Source organism: Taurulus bubalis, assembly GCF_910589615.1.
Source record: "Taurulus bubalis genome assembly, chromosome: 3".
Classification (NCBI taxonomy): Eukaryota; Metazoa; Chordata; class Actinopteri; order Perciformes; family Cottidae; genus Taurulus; species Taurulus bubalis.
In genome coordinates, this window is record NC_136591.1 from 43,409,567 (window position 1) to 43,437,450 (window position 27,884).

The window sequence follows — 27,884 nt, forward strand, 5'->3', positions numbered from 1 at the left end:
ATGGTGCCCCGGCCCTCATCAGGGGAGCTGTGGGGCCTCCATCTGATGCCCCCTCGCATCCTGGTGGACTGCTGCCTGCCCAATGGTACGACCGGTTCTGTTCTACTCTGACGATAGTAAGATCCACCAATCAGAATAATGATGGTGTTTCAGGGATGATGGTGAGTCTGGAGTGTCTCAGAGAAACTCCTCTCATCAGCATCAAGCAGCAGCTCTTCACGGAAGCCAGGAAGTACCCGCTGTACCACCTGCTGCAGGTACATCCTGTCTGACCTTTGACCCCATCTCTTATTTATACGGGCAGAATATCGGTAATAATCTCTGCTCTATGATTGGCCAGGAGGAGTCGAGTTACATCTTTGTGGGCGTGACACAGGAGGCGGAGAGGGAGGAGTTTTATGATGAGACGAGGCGACTGTGCGACCTCCGACTGTTTCACCCGATCCTGAAGGTCATCGAGCCACTGGGCAACCGGGAGGAGAAGATCCTGAACCGAGAAATAGGTAACAACAAATGTCTGGACCGTCATTGTTCAACAAACACGTCACCACCAGTCATCAGCATCTCACCAGACAGCGTTCGTTGTCACCAGCTCATCCGATCAAGGCCAAGTAAAAAGGAACATGAAACTGGATCCAAGTCGGGTTAGTTCCAAAGTATGGCTATTCAGGGCTCAGGTTTCAGCCAAATTCATCAATGAGGTTCAAGTTTAGTGGAAAAAACAGGCTAGTCGAGTCAAGGTCTCCCTTGAACAATGGCTCATTTTTTAAGGGTCTCCAGGTTCCCCTTAAACCATGACTAATCATTTAAGGGTCCCCAGGATACCCTTGAACCATGATTAATCGTTTAATGGTCTCCAGATTGCCCTTGAATCATGACTCATCGTTGGAGGGTCTCCAGGTTGCCCTTGAACCATGACTCATCGTTTAAGGGTCTCCCTGGTTCCCCTTGAACCATGACTCATCGTTTAAGGGTCTCTTTGGTTCCCCTTGAACCATGACTCATCGTTTAAGGGTCTCCAGGTTCCCCATAAACCATGACTCATATTTTAAGGGTCTCCAGGTTCCCCATAAACCATGACTCATCTTTTAAGGGTCTCCAGGTTCCCTATGAACCATGACTACTCTTTTAAAGGTCTCCATGTCCCCCTTGAACCATGACTCATCGTTTAAGGGTCTCCAGGTTCCCTATGAACCATGACTCATCTTTTAAGGGTCTCCAGGTCCCCCTTGAACCATGACTCATCTTTTAAGGGTCTCTAGGTACCCCATGAACCATGACTCATCTTTTAAGGGTCTCCAGGTGTCTTTGACTCTTATATAAGTTTCTTATGTACAACGTAAAAGTTTCCTGTCTTTGACTCTTATACAAGAGTTTCTTATCTACAACTTAAAGGTTTCCTGTATTTGACTCTTATACAAGAGTTTCTTATGTCCAACATAAAGGTTTCCGGTCTTTGACTCTTATATAAGAACTGGATATGACCTAATTGCTCACCAAACTCCATCTCCCAGAGTTCCACCCTTACACTCAGACTAAAATCATCCCTGTGTTCAGGGTTTGCCATCGGGATGCCCGTCTGTGAGTTTGAGATGATGAAGGACCCGGAGGTTCAGGACTTCCGTCGCTCCATACTGAGCGTGTGCAGAGAAGCCATGGAGGAGAGAGAAGGGGGAGGGGCCCACAGCCAGGCGCTCTACGTTTACCCCCCCAACCTGGAATCCAGCTCCCAACTCCCACAGCACATCTACAGCAAGCTGGACAAAGGTACCCACCCTGTTTAAATTACACCCCCTCCTGCCATAACAGTACAAATACAAAGCATCAACAGACTCAGTCGGAGAACCAGATCAGGCCTCTGAGTCTTCAATAGGAAATGTGACTTTTGTTTTGATCTCTGTTGAATGGTAGACGGTCTCCCACATGTGGACCTTCAGGTTCACCCCATCAATGGGGTGCAGAGCAGAGATTACCCAGGCCGAACCCACGAATCCGGCCAATCACAACTTTAGGTAGAGGCTCGAAGATCCTTGCGGAAATAGAACACACACTCTCAGAAAAATAGAGCCACACAGAACACAGGGAATACAGCCTACAATGATCCATCAGCCACAATCTGGAGATCAAATGAAAGTAAGATGATGTCTCTCTCTACCTGTCTCTGCAGGGAGGTTGATCGTGACCATCTGGGTCATCGTGTCTCCGTCCAACTCCAAACAGAAATACACCCTGAAGGTAAGGTTTGTTTGAGTAACTTTCACGCTGTAAACTGACAGGACTTTCCTACTGTCTAGGAATTGATCAATTTGTGCTCTCAAAAAATCAGTTGCATGTGTGCAATGATACAGGAACTGTTGTAACTTTACATTGTTCAAACTGACCCAGTCTTCACATGCTGGATAAGACTTTTACTCCTGTAAGGAGTCATAGCACCACTTACTGACAACATGCCACATGGTGGCACTGTAATCAACATCCAAAAACACAATTTTGGAAAGACCACTCCCCTCACACCGTAAGTTCACCTGACTGGATCATTTAAAAACATTTCTCCTCCTAGACCAGGGGTACCAAGGGGCCACATGAGACATTGGGATCGTTGTGAAGGGCCAAACCAATAGGCTGAACTTAATTCTGCTCAATTTTAATGTTATTACTTTATTAAATAAAACTGTAAATTATATGGTTTTGAGCTGCTACTGGTAAGAATACATAAGACTATGAAAATATGTCAAAAAAAGTATGTTAAAGACCAGCAATTTATTAACTCTATACAAAAGCAATAAGCTTTTGATGATTTCCGGTTCAGTTTGTCTTACTCAGTGAGAAAAGTCCAGTCTGTGTTGGCTTGAACTGGTGCACGAAGTCTGGTTGAATGAGGTGGAGATGAAGGACAGCTGACAGGTATCAGTGATCAGTTCTCATGTGTAGGTAGATCCAAAGAGAATCAACATCTTCTGAGCAAGCCTTCTCATGTGAGGAAAGTTCTCCTCTTTGAGAGAAGAGTAAAGATCCAGAAGTGATCCTGACTTAAAGTGCTCTGCTATAGTGTATCAAACTGTAGGTCAGGATCAGCGGCGGCTTTGCGCATGCGCGATACATTTTCAATTTGTACTTGGAGCCTGCAGCTGGGAGTGGGCCGCCTGTGAGAGCTTTGGGACGGCGGAGCGGCTCGCGGCAGCACCTGCTGCTCGTTAGGACAGAAACTGCATAACAATACGTGCCTTCACGCCAGTCTGCAAGTCGTCAAGTTGGCAACACTGCCTGTCGGTGAGGCTGCGTAAGCGTGCGCACATACATAAATGGCCTTCTAAGTAAAAGCAGTGCCGTTGTATTGCATTTATGCCGTGCATCTTATTTATTTATTTTTCATTTTTGATTGACCTCACGCGGGCCAGACTGGAAGAGCCCGCGGGCCGTAAGATGCCCAGGTCTGAACTAGACTGTAGGTCCGATTGAATCAAGGTTATCAAATTAATATCTTATTGAGTTAGATGTGGACCAGTTAACCTCACAAGGAAGACGCTCAGAACACAACTAAGCCAAAGTCAACAACCGTTGGACTAACAATCAGGATGTGTCCACACGAGTACCTCACACATACCCTGAAAGTTTCAGGGCGCTTCAAATGCAAAATACAGGAGACACTAAAGCAGAAACAGTACCACAGGGGGCGCCACTAGTTCATGTACGTATGTTTTATTATTATTGAGGGACTTTGGGGGTTTGGAACAAATGGAAGTCACACAATAACAGACAGACTAACCGATCATGGCAAAGGTAGAATAGAACAGTGATATAATATTAAACTATATTATAACCATAAAGTGCTATTGATTCCTTTAGGTCACAGCAGTACTCTGCTTGGCTCCTGTCCTGACACTCAGTAATAATCCACACTGTCAGCTGGATCTTGGGACCCACATTACGGATTCAGGTGGTCGGTTTACAACCGGATCTCATTATTCGGTCCTTTCAGGACAGATGTTGCTGTAAAGGAACACGCTGCTGGTTTGTTTGCTACCTGAAGGTTGTAGATAGAACAAACAACAGCAGTGATTGTGTGATTACAGGTGAGTCATGACAGTTTACCTGAGCAGCTGATAGCCGAGTCCATCAGGAAGAAAAGCCGGTCGATGCACCTGTCACCTCAACAGCTTCGTCTTTGTGTCCAGGAGTACCAGGGGCAGTACATCCTCAAGGTACACCTGTCTGTCTTTCTGTCTGTCTGTCTGTCTGTCTGTCTGTCTGTCTGTGTCCAGGAGTACCAGGGCAGTACATCCTGATGGTACACCTGTCTGTCTGTCTGTCTTACTGCCTGTATCCAGGAGTACCATGGGCAGTACACCCTGAAGGTACACCTGTCTACGTGTCTGTCTGTTTGTGTCCAGGAGTACCAGGGCAGTGCATACTGAAGGTACACCTGTCTGTCTACCTGTGTTTCTGTGTCCAGGAGTACCAGGGGCATTACATGCTTAAGGTACACCTGTCTGTCGGTCTGTGTCCAGGAGTATCAGGGGCATTACATCCTGCAGCTACACTTTTGTGTCTTTTTGTGGTTGTTTTGTGTCCCTTTGTGGTTGTTTTGTGTCTCCTTGAGGTTTATTTCTCTTTGCAGCAGTATTGGGTATATTGTGTTGGTTACATGACCATAGATATTAGGAATTAAAATGTAGGTCCCAGAGAATATAATGCAACTGTTATCTAAATATACATCCTCAAGCTACACCTGTCAGTCTCCATAAAGTACATTATGGAGGGACACCTGTCTGTCTGACTCACCTGTCAGTCTCCATAAAGTACCAGAGAAAGTACATTATGGAGGGACACCTGTCTGTCTGTCTGTCTGTCTGTCTGTCTGTGTCCAGGAGAACCAGGGCAGTACATCCTGAAGCTACACCTGTCTGTCTGATTCACCTGTCTGCCTGACTCACCTGTCTGCCTGTCTCCTCAGGTGTGTGGCTGTGATGAGTACCTGTTGGAGAAGTATCCTCTCAGTCAGTACAAGGTAACAACTTCACTCTGAAAACAAACCTTCATGGAAGAGCTTTTGAGTACAACCTGTCTCTCCCTCCACCTGTCTCTCTGCAGTATATCCGATCCTGTATCATAGTGGGTCGTCTTCCGCATCTGATGCTGGTCTCCAAAGACAGTCTCTACTCTCAGCTACCAGCCTCTGGCTTTGTCACACCCTCATACAGGTACAACAGCAATCAGTATCTCTGTCACGTACCACAGCCAATCAGGAGCTTGTACATGACGATGTTTGTTGTTTTTGTTTCAGTCGTCGGACTCCCCAGCCGTCTCCCTGTCCAGGAGGAGGTGATGGTTCTCCTCCTCGCTCTCTGTGGGCCTTCAACACTCTGCTGAGGGTCCGACTGCTCTGCGCCACTTACGTCAACGTCAACATCCGAGACATCGACAAGGTCCGCGACGACATGTTCTTTCATATTGGCTCTGGTCTGTTCTGGTGTTCTGGTGTTCTCGTTTTCTCCTGTTTGGGTGTTCTAATGTTCTGGTGTTCTTGTGTTCTTCTGTTCTCGTTTTCTCCTGTTATTGTGTTCTAGTGTTCTGGTGTTCTCCTGTTTTTGTGTTCTGGTGTCCTTCTGTTCTGGTGTTCTTCTGATCTTGTGTTCTTCTGTTCTGGTGTTCTTCTGATCTGGTGTTCTAGTGTCCTTCTGTTCTAGTGTTCTTCTGATCTCGTGTTCTGGTGTTCTGGTGTTCTTCTGTTCTGGTGTTCTTCTGATCTGGTGTTCTTGTGTTCTTCTGTTCTCGTTTTCTCCTGTTTTTGTGTTCTGGTGTTCTCTTGTTTTTGTGTTCTGGTGTTCTGGTGTTCTTCTGTTCTCGTTTTCTCCTGTTTTGGTGTTCTAATGTTCTAGTGTTCTCGTTTTCTCCTGTTTTTGTGTTCCGGTGTTCTGGTGTCCTTCTGTTCCGGTGTTCTTCTGATCTCGTGTTATTTTGATCTGGTGTTCTTCTGATCTAGTGTTCTTCTGTTCTGGTGTTCTGTTGTTCTTGTGTTCTGGTGTTCTGGTGTTCTTGTGTTCTGGTGTTCTGGTGTTCTTGTGTTCTTGTGTTCTGGTGTTCTAGTGTTCTTCTGTTCTTCTGTTCTGGTGTTCTTCTGTATTGGTGTTCTGGTGTTCTTCTGTATTGGTGTTCTGGTGTTCTAGTGTTCTTCTGTTCTGGTGTCCTGGTGTTCTAGTGTTCTGGTGTCCTGGTGTTCTAGTGTTCTGGTGTTCTGGTGTTCTAGTGTTCTTCTGTTCTTCTGTTCTGGTGTTCTTCTGTATTGGTGTTCTGGTGTTCTAGTGTTCTAGTGTTCTTCTGTTCTGGTGTCCTGGTGTTCTAGTGTTCTGGTGTTCTGGTGTTCTAGTGTTCTTCTGTTCTTCTGTTCTGGTGTTCTTCTGTATTGGTGTTCTGGTGTTCTTCTGTTCTGGTGTCCTGGTATTCTGGTGTTTTTGTGTTCTGGTGTTCTTCTGTTCTGGTGTTCTGGTGTTCTCATGTTCTTCTGTTCTGTGTGTCTCTTTGTGGTTGTTTTGTGTCTCTTTGTGGTTGTTCTCTGTCTCTGTGTGTCCCTTTGTGGTTGTTTTGTGTCTCTGTGTGTCTCTTTGTGGTTGTTCTGTCTCTGTGTGTCTCTTTGTGGTTGCTTTGTGTCTCTGTGTGTCCCTTTGTGGTTGTTCTCTGTCTCTGTGTGTCCCTTTGTGGTTGTTTTGTGTCTCTGTGTGTCTCTTTGTGGTTGTTCTGTCTCTGTGTGTCTCTTTGTGGTTGCTTTGTGTCTCTGTGTGTCCCTTTGTGGTTGTTCTGTGCCTGTGTGTCTCTTTGTGGTTGTTTTGTGTCTCTGTGTGTCTCTTTGTGGTTGTTCTCTGTCTCTGTGTGTCTCTTTGTGGTTGTTCTGTCTCTGTGTGTCTCTTTGTGGTTGTTTTGTGTCTCTGTGTGTCTCTTTGTGGTTGTTCTGTCTCTGTGTGTCTCTTTGTGGTTGTTTTGTGTCTCTGTGTGTCCCTTTGTGGTTGTTCTGTGTCTCTGTGTGTCCCTTTGTGGTTGTTCTCTGTCTCTGTGTGTCCCTTTGTGGTTGTTCTGTGTCTGTGTGTCTCTTTGTGGTTGTGTTGTGTCTGTGTGTCTCTTTGTGTTTGTTGCGTCTCTGTGTGTCTCTTTGTGTTTGTTCTGTGTCTGTGTTTCTCTTTGTGGTTGTGTTGTGTCTTCTTTTGACTCACGTAAAGCTTGACATATGTCCTATGTGTGTCTTGGTGTGTAGATCTATGTGAGGACAGGCATCTATCACGGTGGAGAGCCGCTCTGTGACAACGTCAACACACAGAGAGTTCCCTGCTCCAACCCCAGGTAACAAACACCAGTATATACACTGTATATACACACTGAATATACACACATACTGATTATACACACTGAATATATACACATACTGATTATACACTATGATTATGCACGCTGAATATATACACACACTGATTATACACACACTGAATATACACACTGAATATACACACACTGATTATACACACTGAATATACATACTGATTATACACATTTATTATACACACTGAATATATACACTGAATATTGTTAGTGCGTAATAATTATTGATGCCTGGTGTAGCATGCATAATAATTAGGCATCAATAATTATTGATGCCTGGTGTAGCGTCCAGAAGAACTTAGTCAAACAATTTCTCTCGTTCTCGGAATTCATTTTCCTTGATTACAAGTGAAGCAACAAACGCTGCGATCGCGATAGCAGGGAGTCGTCCAGGCAACACGCAGGTTGACCGTCTAAACACCCCGAACAGCCGGAAGGTCGGCTCTTTAATATACGGTTTTCTGTCATGAACATCTAACATTTCTATTGGCTCTAACTTGTCTAAGAGGAGGAGAATCGTGTTCTCATCTTTTCTCACAAGGCTGGAACGCAACGACCAGTCTGCTTCTCTAATGTCAATATACTGATAAACAGGTGTGAGTGTTGTAGTGCACAGGCCTGTGACTGACTTCCCTTGAGAACTGGACATTTCATAGACACAACCAACTCCAGCTGATAGCTGTGTTGTACTGACCTCGCTAACCTGAACTTTAATAGACATGACGAGTAATGGAGAATATCAGCAGAATATAAGGATTTATATGATCAATATACACACTGAATATACACACACTGATTATACACACTGAATATACACACTGATTATACACACACTGAATATATACACACACTGATTATACACACTGAATATATACACACACTGATTATACACACACTGAATATATACACACACTGATTATACACACACTGAATATATACACACACTGATTATACACACACTGAATATATACACACACTGATTATACACACACTGAATATATACACACACTGAATATATACACACTGATTATACACACACTGAATATATATATACACACTGATTATACACACTGAATATACACACTGAATATACACACACTGAATATACACACTGAATATACACACACTGATTATACACACTGAATATATACACACTGATTATACACACACTGAATATATACACACACTGATTATACACACTGAATATACACACACTGAATATACACACTGAACATACACACACTGATTATACACACTGAATATATACACACTGATTATACACACACTGAATATATACACACACTGAATATACACACACTGAATATACACACACGGATTATACACACTGAACATATATACACACTGATTATACACACTGAATATATAGACTGATTATACACATTGAATATGTACACACTGATTATACACACTGAATGTATAGACTGATTATACACACTGAATATATACAGACTGAATATATAGACTGATTATACACACTGAATATATAGACTGATTATACACACTGAATATATAGACTGATTATACACACTGAATATATACACACTGAATATATAGACTGATTATACACACTGAATATATAGACTGAATATACATACTGATTATACACAAAGACTATATACACACACTGAATATACACACTGAATATATGCACACACACTGAATATATACACACACACACTGAATATACACACTGATTAGAGACACATAATGTATACACACTGATTATACACACACACTGAATATAGACACATAATATATACATACTGAATATAGACATAGAATATAAACAAACTGATTATACACACAAAAATACCTAAAGGTAGATGTCATAAGTTATGGACCGAAGCAATATATGTCATGTGACCAGAATGACCAACATAACAGAGTTACATCACATTACATGAATATGACAGGAGGCAGGAGGTAGGAGACAGGAGGTAGGAGGCAGGAGACAGGAGACAGGAGCTAGGGGGCAGGAGACAGGAGACAGGAGGTAGGAGACAGGAGACAGGAGGCAGGAGACAGGAGACCGGAGGTAGGAGACAGGACTGGCTCCAGACAGCCATGATCCATGGAAACTTGAGGAGAGGAAGCACAGAGGCTCCAGGAAGAAGTAGAGTTAGTAATGTGCATTGAAGAGACATGAATTCATCCAGAAGGAGAGAGAGAAGAGGAGAGAGGAGCTCAGTGTATCCTAAGATGTCCTCCAGCAGTCTAGGCCTATAGCTGTCACGGGGGGTGTGGCGAGACAGAGACTCAGGTGCAGAGGAGACAAAACAGGAGGCACGTTAGAGGGAAAAATCAAAAAGTCTTTACTGGTCAGGATCCAAGAACAAACGGGAAACAAAACGTACTCAGGAAACAGATTCAACAAAGGCTTGACGGCGATGCACACACACACAGGGATACAAAGACAATCTGGCAGGGGACAAGGGGAACCAGGGGAGTATATATAAAAGAGGGGAACATGAACAATCAGGGGCCACACATACACATTTAAAAGGGTGTTACAATAGTAGCATATCTAGGGGCTGGACCAGGGCAAACCTGAACCACTCCTAACTATAAACCTGAACCATCCCTAACTATAAACCTGAACCAGTCCTAACTATAAGCCTGAAACAGCCCTAACTCCCCACCTGAACCATCCATATCTATAAACCTGAAACAGCCCTATCTATAAACCTGAACCAGTCCTAACTATAAACTTGGACCAGCCCTAACTATACACCTGAACCATCCCTAACTATAAACCTGAAACAGCCCTAACTATAAACCTGAACCATCCCTAACTATAGACCTGAACCAGTCTTAACTCTAACCCTGAACCAGCCCTAACTATAAACCTGAACCAGCCCTAACTATAAACCTGAGCCAGCCCTAACTATAAACCTGAACCAGTCCTAACTATAGATCTGAACCAGCCCTAACTATAAACCTGAGCCAGTCCTAACTCTAAACCTGAACCAGCCCTAACTATAACCCTGAGCCAGCCCTAACTATAGGCCTGAGCCAGTCCTAACTATAAACCTGAACCAGCCCTAACTATAAACCTGAACCAGCCCTAACTATAAACCTCAACCAGCCCTAACTATAAACCTCAACCAGCCCTAACTATAAACCTGAGCCAGTCCTAACTCTAAACCTGAGCCAGCCCTAACTATAGACCTGAACCAGTCCTAACTATAAACCTGAACCAGCCCTAATTATAAACCTGAACCAGCCCTAACTATAGACCTGAACCAGCCCTAACTATAGACCTGAACCAGTCCTAACTATAGACCTGAACCAGTCCTAACTATAAACCTGAACCAGCCCTAACTATAAACCTGAACCAGCCCTAACTATAAACCTGAACCAGTCCTAACTATAGACCTGAACCAGTCCTAACTATAGACCTGAACCAGCCCTAACTATAGACCTGAACCAGCCCTAACTATACACCTGAACCATCCCTAACTATAAACCTGAAACAGCCCTAACTATAAACCTGAACCATCCCTAACTATAGACCTGAACCAGTCTTAACTCTAACCCTGAACCAGCCCTAACTATAAACCTGAACCAGCCCTAACTATAAACCTGAGCCAGCCCTAACTATAAACCTGAACCAGTCCTAACTATAGACCTGAACCAGCCCTAACTATAAACCTGAGCGAGTCCTAACTCTAAACCTGAACCAGCCCTAACTATAACCCTGAGCCAGCCCTAACTATAAACCTGAACCAGCCCTAACTATAAACCTGAGCCAGTCCTAACTCTAAACCTGAGCCAGCCCTAACTATAGACCTGAACCAGTCCTAACTATAAACCTGAACCAGCCCTAATTATAAACCTGAACCAGCCCTAACTATAGACCTGAACCAGCCATAACTATAGACCTGAACCAGCCCTAACTATAGACCTGAACCAGCCCTAACGATAAACCTGAACCAGCCCTAACTATAAACCTGAACCAGTCCTAACTATAAACCTGAACCAGCCCTAACTATAAACCTGAGCCAGCCCTAACTATAGGCCTGAGCCAGTCCTAACTATAAACCTGAACCAGCCCTAACTATAAACCTGAACCAGCCCTAACTATAAACCTCAACCAGCCCTAACTATAAACCTGAACCAGTCCTAACTATAGACCTGAACCAGTCCTAACTATAAACCTGAACCAGCCCTAACTATAAACCTGAACCAGCCCTAACTATAAACCTGAACCAGTCCTAACTATAGACCTGAACCAGTCCTAACTATAAACCTGAACCAGTCCTAACTATAGACCTGAAACAGCCCTAACTATAGACCTGAACCAGCCCTAACTATAAACCTGAACCAGCCCTAACTATAAACCTGAACCAGCCCTAACTATAGACCTGAACCAGCCCTAAAGTGCTATCAAAGACTCTTAGCCCTTCAGGGACTGAGGTCATTTTCTCGATTTTACATAATTTCAAACTTTCATATCAGATACATACCCATGTTTTACATGAAAAATTGCAGAACAATCTCAGCTCTCTATATAATGAGGCACAAACGTGTAAAGAGAACATATGACCCTAAAGCTGAAAAACTGAATCTCAATTTTAGAAATTCTCCATATCTCTTGTGAAAACATAACTTTACTCATGTGGTATATTGGTTTTGGTGATGGAAATTGGTTTACCAAATGTCTTAGTTTCACAAAAGCAGTGGAATATATGAATACAATGGTAGATGCATGTAAATAAATGTCTAAAACCAAATTTCTTATTATCGTTTTTTGAGTAGAAATGTGGCACACCTTTCACCAAGATTATAAAAATGGGACTGAGAAATGACATTTTTTGTTTTCAAATAAAATATGTATCATACATAAACAGATCGTACACAATATACATGTTCAGAAATAGAAAACAGACCCGGGCTGTTGGGGATGGCTGTGGTGAATCCTCTCTGTAAAATAAATGACAACTGGTCAGTACTAAGTTTCCTGAAAGAAAGATGGCGGTGGTCGTAACGATTGAACAGCATGCACGGTGCTCTCTGTAAACATCACTAGTCAGCATCCCTTCTGTCTTCATATTCCTCTTCGTCGCAGGAGTCGAAGCCTTCAGGGTCTGACGCTCCTGTGTCCTCGTCGCTACTCGCCAAAATCGCCGCCACTCACCCTCTGTCGTAAAGTGCGTCGCCTTAATCTCTCTCTTATGTAGGACTGAAAACGCCAGCGTGTTCACAAAGCTCAGGTGTGTAGTTCCTTGTTGGTTCTTTGTGATTTTCTTGAGTGTTCATTGGTCAGTTTTTTCACAAAATGTCGACAGACATACGACAAATCACAGTGAAGGATTTCTTGTGACGAGTTCTTTCGGCACCGCATCACCCTACACATCCCTGCCCCTATCTCTCTGTGGGAATCGCCTTAGAGCAGTTTCGGAAGTGTTAAAGGAGGTGACTGTGTCTGCCCCCTGTACTGAAAGAGGAAGCTGTTTGCACAGAAGAGGAGCTTGATAACTGAAGGCTCTGGCCCCAACCTACTTTTTAAGACTCTAGGAACCGCAAGTAACCCTATACTTTTCTGCAACCCTTTGAGACAGGATGTGCCTGATTGTTTAAATGTTCCGTAGGTGAAAAAAGGCAGTCCTTCAGATCTGTTTCACGTAGGAGCCAAAGGTATTCAAAAATACCTCTGAGATTCCTTACGGTGGTGGTGGATGCCAGAGCAATGCCATCCAGAGAAACCATATCATCAGATTATTGCAGTGTTCTGGGCCGAGTAGAGTAACTTCAGTCTTGTCCGAGTTCAGTAGCAGGAAGTTGCAGGTCATCCAGGTTTTGAAGTCTTTAAGACTCGCTTGAAGTTTAGCGACCTGGTGGGTTTTATCTGGCTTGATCCACAGATATAGTTGAGTATCATCAGCATAGCAGTGAAAGTTTATGGAGTGTTTTCTGATTATACTGCCTAAAGGAAGCATATATAAGGGGAATAAAATTGGTCCAAGCAAAGAACCTTGTGGATCTCCATGACGAACGTCCTCCTGTGACCGCCTGTCTCTCTTAGCTCTGTGTCTCATGTCCTACCTGTCTGTCTGTCTCCCGGTGGAATGAATGGCTGGCCTATGACATCTACCTATGTTTCTGACTACCTGTCTCACCCTCTGTCTTGTGTCCTACCTGTCTGTCTGTCTCCAGGTGGAATGAGTGGCTGGCCTATGACATCTACCTGGCTGATATACCTCGCTCGGCCAGACTCTGCCTGTCGATCTGCTCTGTGAAGGGAAGAAAAGGAGCCAAGGAGGTGAGATGGGAAGGAGACAAGGATGCATAAACACACAAAGTAACCAAAGACAGAGTGACTGAATGCACCTGTCTGTCCCTCTCACCTGTGTCCCTCAGGAGCACTGTCCGCTGGCCTGGGGGAACGTAAACCTGTTTGACTACACCGACATTCTGGTTTCGGGTAAAGTGGCGCTGAGTCTTTGGCCGGTACCACACGGCCTCGAGGACCTTCTCAATCCTATCGGAGTCGCAGGTTCAAATCCCAACAAGGTACACAATGAATCTGACTACCTATCTGTCTCGCTCCCTGTGGATCACAATGAATGACTGACCCGTTGATGATCCCCTGTAGGAGACTCCCTGTGTGGAGCTGGAGTTCTCCTGGTTCAACCAGACCGTCGTGTTTCCTGATGAGCAGCAGATAGAAGAGCATGCTAACTGGACCGTTAGCCGAGAGCTGGGCTACAACTACTGCCACGGAGTGGTAATACCTGTGTGTGTATATATATATATATATATATATATATATATATATATATAGAGAGAGAGAGAGAGAATAATGAGAAATGAGAAAATGAGAATGAGAATGAGAATGAGAATAATGATGAATAATGATGAATAATGAGAATAATGATTGAGATCTGCTGGAACACAGTGTATATATATATATATATATATATATATATATATATATACACTGTGTTCCAGCAGATCTCAATCATTATTCTCATTATTCATCATTATTGAGATCTGCTGGAACACAGTGTATATATATATATATATATATATATATATACACTGTGTTCCAGCAGATCTCAATCATTATTCTCATTTTTCATCTTTTACATTCCCACCTGTCTCTCTTCCTCTACCTGTCTCCCTCTCTCTCACACCTGTCTCTCTCTCACCTGTCTCTCTCCCTCTACACATCTCTCCCTCTCTCTCTCCCCCTACCTGTCTACCTGTCTCAGAGCAGTCGTGTGGCCTGTGACATCAGAACTTCAGCAGCTGATGCAGAGCAGCTTCGTTCTCTGTCCTCCAGAGATCCTCTCTATGAACTCTCCGAGCAGGAGAAGGACTTCCTGTGGAGGCACAGGTGAGGGGCGGGGCTTCCTGTGGAGGCACAGGTGAGGGACGGGGCTTCCTGTGGAGGCACAGGTGAGGGGCAGAGCTTCCTGTGGAGGCACAGGTGAGGGACGGGGCTTCCTGTGGAGGCACAGGTGAGGGGCGGAGCTTCCTGTGGAGGCACAGGTGAGGGGCGGAGCTTCCTGTGGAGGAACAGGTGAGGGGCAGTGCTTCCTGTGGAGAAACAGGTGAGTGTCGGGGCTTCCTGCGGAGGCACAGGTAAATGGACCCGTACTTGTATAGCGCTTTTCTAGTCTTCCGACCACTCAAAGCGCTTTTAACACTACATGACATCATTCACCCATTCACACACTGATGATAGGAGCTACCATGAAGGAGCCACATCAGATTATCAGCAATTCATACACCGTAGGCGCAGCTACGGGAGCAATTTAGGGTTAAGTGTCTTGCTCAAGGACATGGGCTAGCGGAGCCGGGGATCGACATGGGCTAGCGGAGCCAGGGATTGAACCACCGATCCTCTGATTGAGGGACGACCCTGCTCACCACTGAGCCACAGTCGCCCACAGGTGAGGGGCTTCCTGTGGAGGCACAGATGAGGGGCGGGGCTTCCTGTGGAGGAACAGGTGAGAGGCGGGGCTTCCTGTGGAGGCACAGGTGAGGGGCAGGGCTTCCTGTGGACGAACAGGTGAGGGACGGGGCTTCCTGTGGAGGAACAGGTGAGGGGCAGGGCTTCCTGTGGAGGCATAGGTAAAGGCGGGGCTTCCTGTGGAGGCACAGGTGAGGGGCGGGACTTCCTGTGGAGGAACAGGTGAGGGGCGGGGCTTCCTGTGGAGGAACAGGTGAGGGGCGGGGCTTACTTTAGAGACACGAGCTAGGCGGGTTTAACGGGAACAGTTTAAATCAGGGGTGTCCAAACTACGGCCAATAAAAAACGGGTCGTTTTTTTATTGGCCCGCCGCAGACTGTAAAAATATAATGGGGAGAAAGTCAAGCAATCAGCAGCTAGCCTGCTAGCTCAACAATCATATGTTTGCCGTCGAAACAAAACACAAGACGTCGCTCAGCTCACAGCGTAACACTGAAACCTCTCAGACGAGACTTCATAACACAGAGTAGAAGACTTGTCAGCTAACTTAAAGCGAAGCTGAACACAGACCTCCTCTCTCACTCTGAGGTGCGCTGCTTAGTCAGAATTGACCAGTTTTTGAAAGAGAAGGACCGACCTCTTCATTCAATTCATTTCAGTTTATTTTGTATAGCCCAAAATCACAAATACAAATTTGCCTCGAAGGGCTTTACAATCTGAGTTATGAGTTATGAGTGACCCTCAATGGTTGGCAGACCTGGGCCCTGTTTCTCGTACCTGGCTAAACAAAGTCAAGCAAATGTCCTAATCTCCAGTTTAAATTAGCGAGATGATTGACATCAGGCTATCTGGGTTTCTTCACGGCTGATCCGCTGAAACGTCTCGTTAATTCTAGCTAGACGTCAGTCATCTGATAAATGCGCCGCTCCTCTTCAGAAGGGATAATAATGGAGCACTGACCCCACGATGTTCTAACAGTACAATGGACAATAAACTCAGAGGAACCTCTTTTTATTCCTCTGCTGAGAAGCAAGAGATGATCACGAAGGCATATGAGGAAGTCAATACCGTAGTCATTCACAGCAAACGCGTTGCGAATATTCCACCGTTTTTGCAACATTGTTGCCGTGAACGCAACTTTAACTCCGCCCCCTCTGAGAGACATAAGCGTCGCAAATATATCAGACAAGTTAAATGCGTCAGTGTTGAGAAAATGTATCGGCTAATTTGAAGTGCTTCATCACCCAAATCAATCAGATTATATTTACAAATAAATATATACTTATGAGGATATATGTACTGTATGCGCGTATGAATCATGTACTATATGTATATACATGTATGTGTAGATTACCATATAACTAGGAGTGTGAATATGTGTATGGGCGGATCAGTATGTATGTATTATTCATAATCAGAAATTCAATCAATTGAAGCAGTGAAAATAAATTATGTGTGATTCTCTGTATTCTCATCACGATCACCTTAATCATGTTCTACAATAATGATATGTATGGTGTACTAATAACACTGTCATGTAATTATGATGCTTTCAACACATCCATAAGTTTCTTAAGAGCTAAATAAACTTAAGAACAGCGGCCAGACGGGCGATCAGCTGCGCCTGTGGTGATCAATGTCCGCGGCTCGAGAAGCGGAAAAATCTACGTTATATCACCGCGTACAGGAAGTCATGATGATGTAAAGGATGGATCCTGGCGATCTGAAAGAACTCTCTCCCTATAAAACTAATATCGCTCCTTCATCAATGAGGAAGGGAGCTGCCTTTTTTGTCCGTGAGAGTGTCCAGCTTATCCAGTGAATTTCAGTAAACCTGCCCGGGAGCAGGTTTACATTTTTGGATGTGTTGCTATGGTGATTTATCTAAGCTTGATTCGAGAAGCCAAAAAGCCTGACCTACGTCATCTTATCCTGACAATTAGCCCGCTAACGTAGTAAGCCAGGTACGAGAAACAAGGCCCTGGTCTCTAGTTGATCTTATCAACATCTCACACTGAACAAGAGCCTGCAAGGCAAAGAGCAGGTACCAAACGTCACGTACACATGAAAGCAAGCTGTGTGAAGCTCCGTCTCTCTGAGACACAACTACACAACGTCAACGCTGCTCTTCCTCACGCTGTCTGAAATCAAATGAGCTTTTCCAGAGGTCAACCTTACTGCTAAAATGAGGAAATATGTGTCTGTCATCACATCAAATGACAGAACTCAGTCAGTGCTTCCAAGATCTTTCTGCCATTGAGAAAGAAATGAAGCTGTTCTCGACTCCCTTCCTGATGATGCAGAAGAAGTGAAGAGAGTCTGAACTAGAACTGATGGACTGAATCAGCATCAGCTTTCCTCCCTACCTGACTTCTACCGGAGCTTGGAAAAGGCCAAGTTTCCGCTTATGCGAATTTTGTAATATTAAAATATAATACATAAAATATTTAAAAAAGAATGTATATACAGGTAAAAGCCAGTGAATTAGAATATTTTGCCTCCCAGAGTCTGAATATTTGTGCCTCCCAGAGTCTGGAGGAGGACAGGAGAGGCACAGGATCCACGTTGCCTGAAGTCTAGTGTAAAGTTTCCACCATCAGTGATGGTTTGGGGTGCCATGTCATCTGCTGGTGTCGGTCCACTCTGTTTCCTGAGATCCAGGGTCAACGCAGCCGTATACCAGCAAGTTTTAGAGCACTTCATGCTTCCTGCTGCTGACCTGCTCTATGGAGATGGAGATTTCAAGTTCCAACAGGACTTGGCGCCTGCACACAGCGCAAAATCTACCCGTGCCTGGTTTACGGACCATGGTATTTCTGTTCTAAATTGGCCAGCCAACTCCCCTGACCTTAGCCCCATAGAAAATCTGTGGGGTATTGTGAAAAGGAAGATGCAGAATGCCAGACCCAAAAACGCAGAAGAGTTGAAGGCCACTATCAGAGCAACCTGGGCTCTCTTAACACCTGAGCAGTGCCAGAAACTCATGGACTCCATGCCACGCCGCATTAACGCAGTAATTGAGGCAAAAGGAGCTCCAACCAAGTATTGAGTATTGTACATGCTCATATTTTTCATTTTCATACTTTTCAGTTGGCCAACATTTCTAAAAATCCCTTTTTTGTATCAGCCTTAAGTAATATTCTAATTTTGTGACACACGGAATTTTGGATTTTCATTTGTTGCCACTTCAAATCATCAAAATTAAATGAAATAAACATTTGAATGCATCAGTCTGTGTGCAATGAATAAATATAATGTACAAGTTACACCTTTTGAATGCAATTACTGAAATAAATCAAGTTTTTCAAAATATTCTAATTCACTGGCTTTTACCTGTGTATATATATATATATATATATATATATATATATATATATATATTATATATATATATAATATATGTGTATATATATATATATATATATATATATATATATATATATATATATATATATATATAATATACATATTATTTTTTTAAATATTATATATAAGCATAATTGACCTCATGTGATTCATTTTGCGAAATACTTCACCTGAGTGGCCCAGACCTTCGTATATTTTTCTGTTTGTGGCCCTCGGTTTTTTTTTTTCCTGTTTGGACACCCCTGATTTAAATCAACGGAAAGAATGACTGAAAAAAATAGAACAAATATATCAAGGTTGGAAAGATGTTTTATTTTGAAATATGTTGTATCCGGTCATTTTTCGAAATAAAACATCTTTCTGACCTTGATTTTTTTTTTAACTTAAACTGTTCTGGATTAAAATCAAGGCAGAATATCCTGAGATCACCAAAAAGCTCAGACAACCTGCTTCAATTTGAAAATCCTGTCTTGGTGAAGCGGGTTTTAAATTGGGGCGTAAACTGGACTAAAGGTTTAAGTTACGGAGTAGTTTACTATGGTTCTTCTCTACCTGTCCGTCTCTCTCTCTCTCTCTCTCTCTCTCTCTCTCTCTCTCTCTCTCTCTCTCTCTCTCTTTACTATGGTTCTTCCCTACCTGTCTCTCTCTCTCTCTCTGCAGACATTACTGTGTAAACATGCCAGAGTCTCTTCCTAAACTGCTTATGTCCGTCAAATGGAACTCCCGAGACGAAGTATCTCAGGTATGAAACCTACATCGTCAGGGTCATGATGACTTCTTTATTCCAGTTCATCTCATCAGTTATCATCTTCATCTTCCGCCTCCTCCCCCTCCTCAGATGTACTGTTTGCTGAAGGAGTGGCCTCTGATGGAACCTGAATCTGCTCTGGAGCTGTTGGACTGTAACTTTCCTGATCCGATGGTCCGAGAGTTCGCTCTGCGCTGCCTGGTGCAAGGCCTGACCGACGACAAGCTGTCCCAGTACCTGCTGCAGCTCGTTCAGGTGTTTACTCAGAGGCAGCGAGTACCAGCCAATCAGAGGCAGCAAGTACCAGCCTCTCAGAGGCAGGGAGTACCAGCCTCTCAGAGGCAGGGAGTACCAGCCAATCAGAGGCAGGGAGTACCAGCCAATCAGAGGCAGGGAGTACCAGCCTCTCAGAGGCAGGGAGTACCAGCCTCTCAGAGGCAGGGAGTACCAGCCAATCAGAGGCAGGGAGTACCAGCCAATCAGAGGCAGGGAGTACCAGCCAATCAGAGGCAGCGAGTACCAGCCAATCAGAGGCAGCAAGTACCAGCCAATCAGAGGCAGCGAGTACCAGCCAATCAGAGGCAGGGAGTACCAGCCATTCAGAGGCAGGGAGTACCAGCCAATCAGAGGCAGGGAGTACCAGCCAATCAGAGGCAGCGAGTACCAGCCTCTCAGAGGCAGGGAGTACCAGCCTCTCAGAGGCAGGGAGTACCAGCCAATCAGAGGCAGGGAGTACCAGCCAATCAGAGGCAGCGAGTACCAGCCAATCAGAGGCAGCGAGTACCAGCCAATCAGAGGCAGCGAGTACCAGCCAATCAGAGGCAGCAAGTACCAACCAATCAGAGGCAGTGTAGGGCAGCTCATACCTTCACTATAGCAGATTTGGTACTTTCGCCACGAGGACCACCTCCGTCTCTGATTGTGTGTTTGCAGGTGTTAAAGTATGAGATGTACCTGGACAACCCTCTGGCTCGTTTCCTGATAAAGAAAGCTCTAACCAATCAGAGGATAGGACACTTCTTCTTCTGGCATCTCAAGTGAGGAACCCGACTGTATTGAAGGAACCGTTGACACTTACAGATCTACAGGTTATAGTTCTGTATTTCCTCTAAATGTTGGATTCAAACTCTGTTCTCAGGTCAGAGATGCACAACAAGACGGTGTCCCGGAGGTTTGGTCTGCTGCTGGAAGCTTTCTGCAGGGCCTGTGGCATGTACCTCAAACACCTGAACAGACAGGTGAGCACTGACACCTTACCACACAGGTGAGCACTAACACGCAGAGACACACCGGTGAGCACTGAAACACCTGAACTGACAGGTGAGCACTGAAACACCTGAACACACAGATGAGCACTGAAACACCTGAACACACAGGTGAGCACTGAAACACCTGAACACACAGATGAGCACTGAAACACCTGAACACACAGGTGAGCACTGACACACCTGAACACACAGGTGAGCACTGAAACACCTGAACACACAGGTGAGCACTGAAACACCTGAACACACAGGTGAGCACTGAAACACCTGAACACACAGATGAGCACTGAAACACCTGAACACACAGGTGAGCACTGACACACCTGAACACGCAGGTGAGCACTGAAACACCTGAACACACAGGTGAGCACTGAAACACCTGAACACACAGGTGAGCACTGAAACACCTGAACACACAGGTGAGCACTGAAACACCTGAACACACAGGTGAGCACTGACACACCTGAACAGACATGTGAGCACTGACACACCTAGACACACAGGTGAGCACTAACACACCTTAACAGACAGGTGAGCACTGACACACCTTAACGGCCATCTAGTGGTTCAGTGTGATACTGCAGTCAAGAAGTGTGTGTGTGTGTGTGTGTGTGTGTGTGTGTGTGTGTGTGTGTGTGTTTGCAGGTGGAGGCCATGGATAAACTGGTTAATTTGACCGACACACTGAAACAAGAAAAGAAGGACGAAACACAAAAAGTATGAAAATAACCTGTTTTCTATTTCAGAGGATCAGTGTGTGAGATTTTGAGCCATCTAGTGGTGAGTAACTGAACTATGGTGGCCTTCTGCTTTAAAAAAAACAGGATGAGAGAATATTTATAATTGATATATAACTAAATACCTCTGGAGTGTCCTCTGGTGGGTCCTCTGGAGCTTCCTCTGGTGGGTCCTCTGTAGTTTTCTCTTCTGGTCTTCTGGTGGGTCCTCTGGTGGGTCCTCTGGTGGGTCCTCTGCTGTGTCCTCCGGTGGGTCCTCCGGTGGGTCCTCCGGTGGGTCCTCTGCTGTGTCCTCCGGTGGGTCCTCTGGTGGGTCCTCTGGTGGGTCCTCTGGAGTTTCCTCTGCTGTGTCCTCCGGTGGGTCCTCTGGTGGGTCCTCTGGTGGGTCCTCTGGAGTTTCCTCTGCAGTTTCCTCTGGTGGGTCCTCTGGTGGGTCCTTTGGTGGGTCCTCTGGTGGGTCCTCTGGAGTTTCCTCTGGTGGGTCCTTTGGTGGGTCCTCTGGTGGGTCCTCTGGTGGGTCCTCTGGAGGTTCCTCTGGAGTTTCCTCTGGTGGGTCCTCTGCAGTGTCCCCTGGAGTGTCCTCTGGTGGGTCCTCTGTAGTTTTCTCTGGTGGGTTTTCTGGAGTGTTTTCTGGTTGGTCCTCTGGTGGATCCTCTGGTGGGTCCTCTGGTGGGTCCTCTAGTGGGTCCTCTGGAGTTTCCTCTGGTGGGTCCTTTGGTGGGTCCGCTGGAGTTTCCTCTGGAGTTTCCTATGGTGGGTCCTCTAGTGGGTCCTCTGGTGGGTCCTCTGGAGTTTCCTCTGGTGGGTCCTCTGGTGGGTCCTATGGTGGGTCCTCTGGAGGTTCCTCTGGAGTTTCCTCTGGTGGGTCTTCTGCAGTGTCCCCTGGAGTGTCCTCTGGTGGGTCCTCTGTAGTTTTCTCTGGTGGGTTTTCTGGAGTGTTTTCTGGTTGGTCCTCTGGAGCTTCCTCTGGAGCTTCCTCCGGTGGGTCTTCTGGTGGGTCCTCTGGAGTTTCCTCTGGTGGGTCCTCTGGACAAACACCCTCAAATGGATCGAGGACTTGCCTCTGCAGACCCACCTATAATGGTGTTGATGGGATGTGATGCTGCGATGTGATTGTTTTATACTGATGTGTTGCTGCAATGTGATTGGTTGATACTGATGTGATGCTTCGATGTGATTGGTTGATACTGATGTGATGCTGCGATGTGATTGGTTGTCAGACTCAGATGAAGTTCCTGGTTGAACACATGTCTCGTCCGGATTACATGGAGGCTCTTCAGGGATTTGTGTCTCCTCTGAACCCTGTTCACCAGCTGGGGAACCTCAGGTAACACTTTAACTAACTAACCAACTAACCAACTAATTTACTTACTAATTCACGAGAAGTGAAACAAATAAATAATACGAAATGTGACGTGATATCAAGGTGGGTTAACTTGAAGAAAAGTTGAAGAGTGCAGGATCATGTGAAGTGAAGTGTGTTTGTGTCTTCAGGCTGGAGGAGTGCAGGATCATGTCTTCGGCGAAGCGCCCCCTGTGGTTGAACTGGGAGAACCCCGACATTATGTCTGAGCTGCTCTTCACCAACAACGAGATCATCTTCAAGAACGGAGACGGTAGCTAGCTCAGTGCTAACAGGAGAACTCTGGGTTGTGTGTAATGTAGTGTGTAACCTCTATTTGTGTGTGTGTGTGTGTGTGTCTGTCTGTGTGTGTGTGTGTGTGGGGGGGGGGGGGGGGGGGGGGCAGACCTGCGTCAGGACATGCTGACTTTACAGATCATTAAGATCATGGAGAACATCTGGCAGAACCAGGGCCTGGACCTGCGGTGAGAACCTGTGACACCTTCAGTGACTGCAGCTGTGACATCATAAATCACCTGGCTAACTGTGTGTGTGTGTGTGTGTGTGTGTGTGTGTGTGTGTGTGTGTGTGTGTGTTAGCATGCTGCCGTACGGCTGCCTGTCCATCGGCGACTGTGTGGGTCTCATCGAGGTGGTGAAGAACAGTTTCACCATCATGCAGATTCAGTGTAAAGGAGGCCTGAAGGGGGCGCTGCAGTTCAACTCCAACACACTACATCACTGGATCAAAGACAAGAACAGAGGAGAGGCGTCAGTACCTGTCTGTCTGAATACCTGTCTGTCTGTCGGTCTGTTTGTCAGAAGAGTTAAATCCTTAATAATTCACAGAATAACTTCTCTAATTCCTTGTTAAGACCAACGTTATTTTAAAATAACCTATATAACTTACTCTATCTCTAATACTGAGTCCTACAGAGGAAACTCATCTCCTTACTCTATCTCTAGGGCTGAGTTCTACAGAGGAAACTCATCTCCTTACTCTATCTCTAAGACTGAGTCCTACAGAGGAAACTCATCTCCTTACTCTATCTCTAGGGCTGAGTTCTACAGAGGAAACTCATCTCCTTACTCTATCTCTAAGACTGAGTCCTACAGAGGAAACTTATCTCCTTACTCTATCTCTAAGAGTCCTATAGAGGAAACTCATCTCCTTACTCTATCTCTAAGAGTCCTATAGAGGAAACTCATCTCCTTACTCTATCTCTAAGGCTGAGCCCTACAGAGGAAACTCATCTCCTTACTCTATCTCTAAGAGTCCTATAGAGGAAACTCATCTCCTTACTCTATCTCTAAGGCTGAGCCCTACAGAGGAAACTCATCTCCTTACTCTATCTCTAAGAGTCCTACAGAGTAAACTCATCTCCTTACTGTATCTCTAAGAGTCCTACAGAGGAAACTCATCTCCTTGCTCTATCTCTAAGAGTCCTACAGAGGAAACTCATCTCCTTACTCTATCTCTAAGAGTCCTACAGAGGAAACTCATCACCGTACTCTATCTCTAAGAGTCCTATAGAGGAAACTCATCTCCTTACTCTATCTCTAATACTGAGCCCTACAGAGGAAACTCATCTCCTTACTCTACCTCTAATACTGAGCCCTACAGAGGAAACTCATCTCCTTACTCTATCTCTAAGAGTCCTATAGAGGAAACTCATCTCCTTACTCTATCTCTAAGAGTCCTATAGAGGAAACTCATCTCCTTACTCTATCTCTAAGAGTCCTACAGAGGAAACTCATCTCCTTACTCTATCTCTAAGAGTCCTACAGAGGAAACTCATCTCCTTACTCTATCTCTAAGAGTCCTACAGAGGAAACTCATCTCCTTACTCTATCTCTAATACTGAGCCCTACAGAGGAAACTCATCTCCTTACTCTATCTCTAAGGCTGAGCCCTACAAAGGAAACTCATCTCCTTACTCAATCTCTAAGGCTCAGCCCTATGTGGTGGTGGTGATCAGCTCTGCTCCTCTCTTCAGCCGAGTGTCCAAGGCATACAGTCGCAGATCAGATGATATGATTACAAAGTCCATCATTGATCTCCTGCCTCAGGTGTTCTGGTACCAGGTTCACTTATGAGACACCTTATGCTCCAACATGGTGTTTGTTATGGACAAACCGTGGCGAGCACAGAAGTCCGATAGTGAGACACTATCAGAGGGTTCAGATCGGGCAGGCCGTTCCTCCCCATCACCGCCGCCAGGTTTCTCTGTCGTTGCCCACGTGAGCGTTGACGCCTCCCAGGAGAACTATGGAGTCGGCAGGTGGCATATCACCTGTCTGTCTCTCAGGTTAGGGTTGTGATATAATAATATCTGAACAGGACTACATGTCACCTGTCTGTCTCTCAGGTATGACCGGGCCATCGACCTGTTCACCAGGTCCTGTGCAGGTTACTGCGTAGCCACTTTCATCCTGGGAATCGGAGACCGACACAACTCCAACATCATGGTGAAGGAGAACGGCCAGGTGAGCCACTCCTCCACGGAACCTGAAACTGTCCAGACTCACCTTAACTCCTCCGCTTCCTCCTCCTCCTCTTCTTTCTCTTCCTCAAGCTCTTCCACATTGACTTCGGTCACTTTCTGGATCACAAGAAGAAGAAGTTTGGGTACAAGAGGGAGCGCGTTCCCTTCGTTCTGACACAGGACTTCCTCATCGTCATCAGTAAAGGAGTCCAGGAGTCGACCAAGACCAAGGAGTTCGAGAGGTCTCGCCTGCACCTCACCTATCAAATGCTGGTCCTCCTGTCTCACTTCCTGCCTGTCTCACTCTTCGTTTACCTGTCTGTGTGCCAGGTTCCAGGAGATGTGTTATAAAGCCTACCTGGCCATCCGTCAGCACGCCAGCCTCTTCATCAACCTGTTCTCCCTCCTGCTGGGCTGCGGCATGCCGGAACTGCAGAGTTTCGACGACATCGCCTACCTGAGGAAAACGCTGGCTCTAGGTAAGACAGACAAGTGGAGAGGGAGACAGAAGATGGACCCACCTAAGTGGTTCCTAACTGAGTGAAATGAAGTGACGTATCTCAGAGTTGTCTCCTCTAAATGTGTTGAGCAGCCAGTTACTGAACAACTCTTCATACTGTTGAACTATTTATACATTTATTCTTTTTAAATGTGGAGCTCATGGGGAGTCGTCCTGAGACCACAAGGCAGCGGTTGGATCCCTGGTCTCCCCATAGTTCACATGTTGAAGTATCCTTGATAAGACTCTGAACCCCTGCTGCGCCCTGTGCGCCTCCCAGCAGCCCACTGGTCCTTAATCACTAAGGATGGTTAATGCAGAGAATAACTTCCCCAAGAGGATTAATAAAGGACCATTTCTTTCTTTCTTTCTTCATTGTAGTTTCACTACGGCAGACGTCAATAACGTGACACTATTATCAGGTCGTCCTGATGAAAAGACTCCTCGTGAATTCTCTGTTGCATGTTTGAGGTCAAGGATTAATAAAAGACATCTGCTTTGTGTTCATATCACTAATCCTGTCATTTCAGGTCCTTCACTCCCTGCAGTCATCTCATTCCCTTCACCTGGTTTCCTGCACGCGTCCTTACCTGCTGCTCCCTCCTCATCAGTCCCTCAGTATTTATACCGTATATATATATATATATATATATATATATATATATATATATATATATATATATATATCCCGGATCTACTGGTTTTGATCCATTCTGGTCTTAAACCAGTAAAACTGAACTTCATCCTCTTGAGCCTGTGAATTTTGTTAACATGTTTATTCGTAACCATGATCAACAAGCAATAATCCATAAGGAATATAATGATGTTAGTACCAGAAGAGGAGAGCTACAAGAGTATGTAAGCTGTTTATGCTCCAAACACAACTCAAACACCAAAGTTAAGAAGGACCAAATATCAATATTAATATCTGGTAAAAAGTCCGACCACAGCATCTTTGTGGCCCATGTTGTTGTCGCTTCATGCTAAAGACGAACGGAATATCTTTCTGGAAAGCAGACAACATGCAGATTCACAAGATATCTTTCAATGTCTTCTCCAACAAAGCACCAGCCAAACATAACCCAACATCATGCATTACAAAACCTTTTCCAAGCGATTTTAGAGAAATATGAGTAAGCTGAATAAAAACGATCGGCGGTCTTTAAGCGTCGTTTCTGCATTGCTAACTGATGACTAACTTCCTGTTATGTGCAGAACAACATTTGTGTGTCCATTTCAGTCAGCTTCTCCATGAGGGGTACTTTTTTTATCAGCCAATTGTAGCGAGCGTTTGACAGAAAACTGATTCTGGTTGGCTATCAGTGCTGTCAATGTCATTTTGGTGGATATAGAGAGAGTCTAGAGGCTGTAAGGATTAAGAGGAGGGGCTTTGGGTTCATAGAGGTCATTCGCAGGCAGAGCTATTGATCACGTAATGGAATAATATGATTATGCACAAATATTGCATGATGATTTGAGGGCACAGATTATTATTTTGGTTTATTTAGTGTATGTTACACACAAATCCACAATGAAAACGAGACAGACGATATAGAAAGATAAATAAATGAAGTTGATTCAAACTAGTCACAAATAGTATGTCTCACCATCTTCTCTATGTGCCTGTCTGTCTGTCTGTCTGTCTCTCTCTCTCTCTCGCTGTCTCTCTCTCTCTCTGTCTCTCTCTCTCTCTCTCAGAGAAGAGCCAGCAGGAGGCGTTGGAGTATTTCACCAAACAGATGAACGACGCTCATCACGGAGGCTGGAGCACCAAGATGGACTGGATCTTCCACACCATCAGACACATGCCCAACGAGCACTGACACATTTATATATATATATATATATATATATATATATATATATATATATATATATAGTGTGTATGTCGACAATACATTTACACACCACGCTGCGTATCTACTGCACTACTGTGAGGATGACGATGAAGACAATGATGAAGGTGTCTGACTTTGTAGATGTTAGCATCATGTAGCTGGTTGTCTAAACAACATGAAACTCAGGGTCACAGGTCAGAGTCGTGCTGGAAAGGGCCAAAGGCATGCTGGGAAAACCCAGTCGGGTTGGAGGTAACCTGTTAGCCTGTTTAGCTCTACTAGCTGCTCTGAGTACTG

At 45.0% G+C, this 27,884-nt stretch overlaps 1 protein-coding gene across 1 annotated transcript; it reads left to right on the top strand.

Moving 5' to 3' along the window:
* Positions 1-27,572, top strand: LOC306733723 (phosphatidylinositol 4,5-bisphosphate 3-kinase catalytic subunit alpha isoform-like; the record flags this gene model as incomplete). Its single annotated transcript, XM_079215008.1, has 27 exons — positions 1-85; positions 154-257; positions 341-503; positions 1,558-1,767; positions 2,168-2,235; positions 4,074-4,202; positions 4,955-5,008; positions 5,092-5,201; positions 5,285-5,426; positions 7,247-7,332; positions 13,546-13,651; positions 13,750-13,902; positions 13,985-14,116; positions 14,604-14,728; positions 19,334-19,415; positions 19,512-19,676; positions 20,355-20,458; positions 20,560-20,659; positions 21,332-21,403; positions 22,644-22,750; positions 22,918-23,039; positions 23,172-23,250; positions 23,365-23,535; positions 25,134-25,251; positions 25,341-25,492; positions 25,581-25,729; positions 27,448-27,572. The coding sequence occupies 27 exons, from the start codon at positions 1-3 to the stop codon at positions 27,570-27,572; spliced, it is 3,213 nt and encodes a 1,070-aa protein (XP_079071134.1).
* Positions 27,573-27,884: the final 312 nt, after the last annotated feature.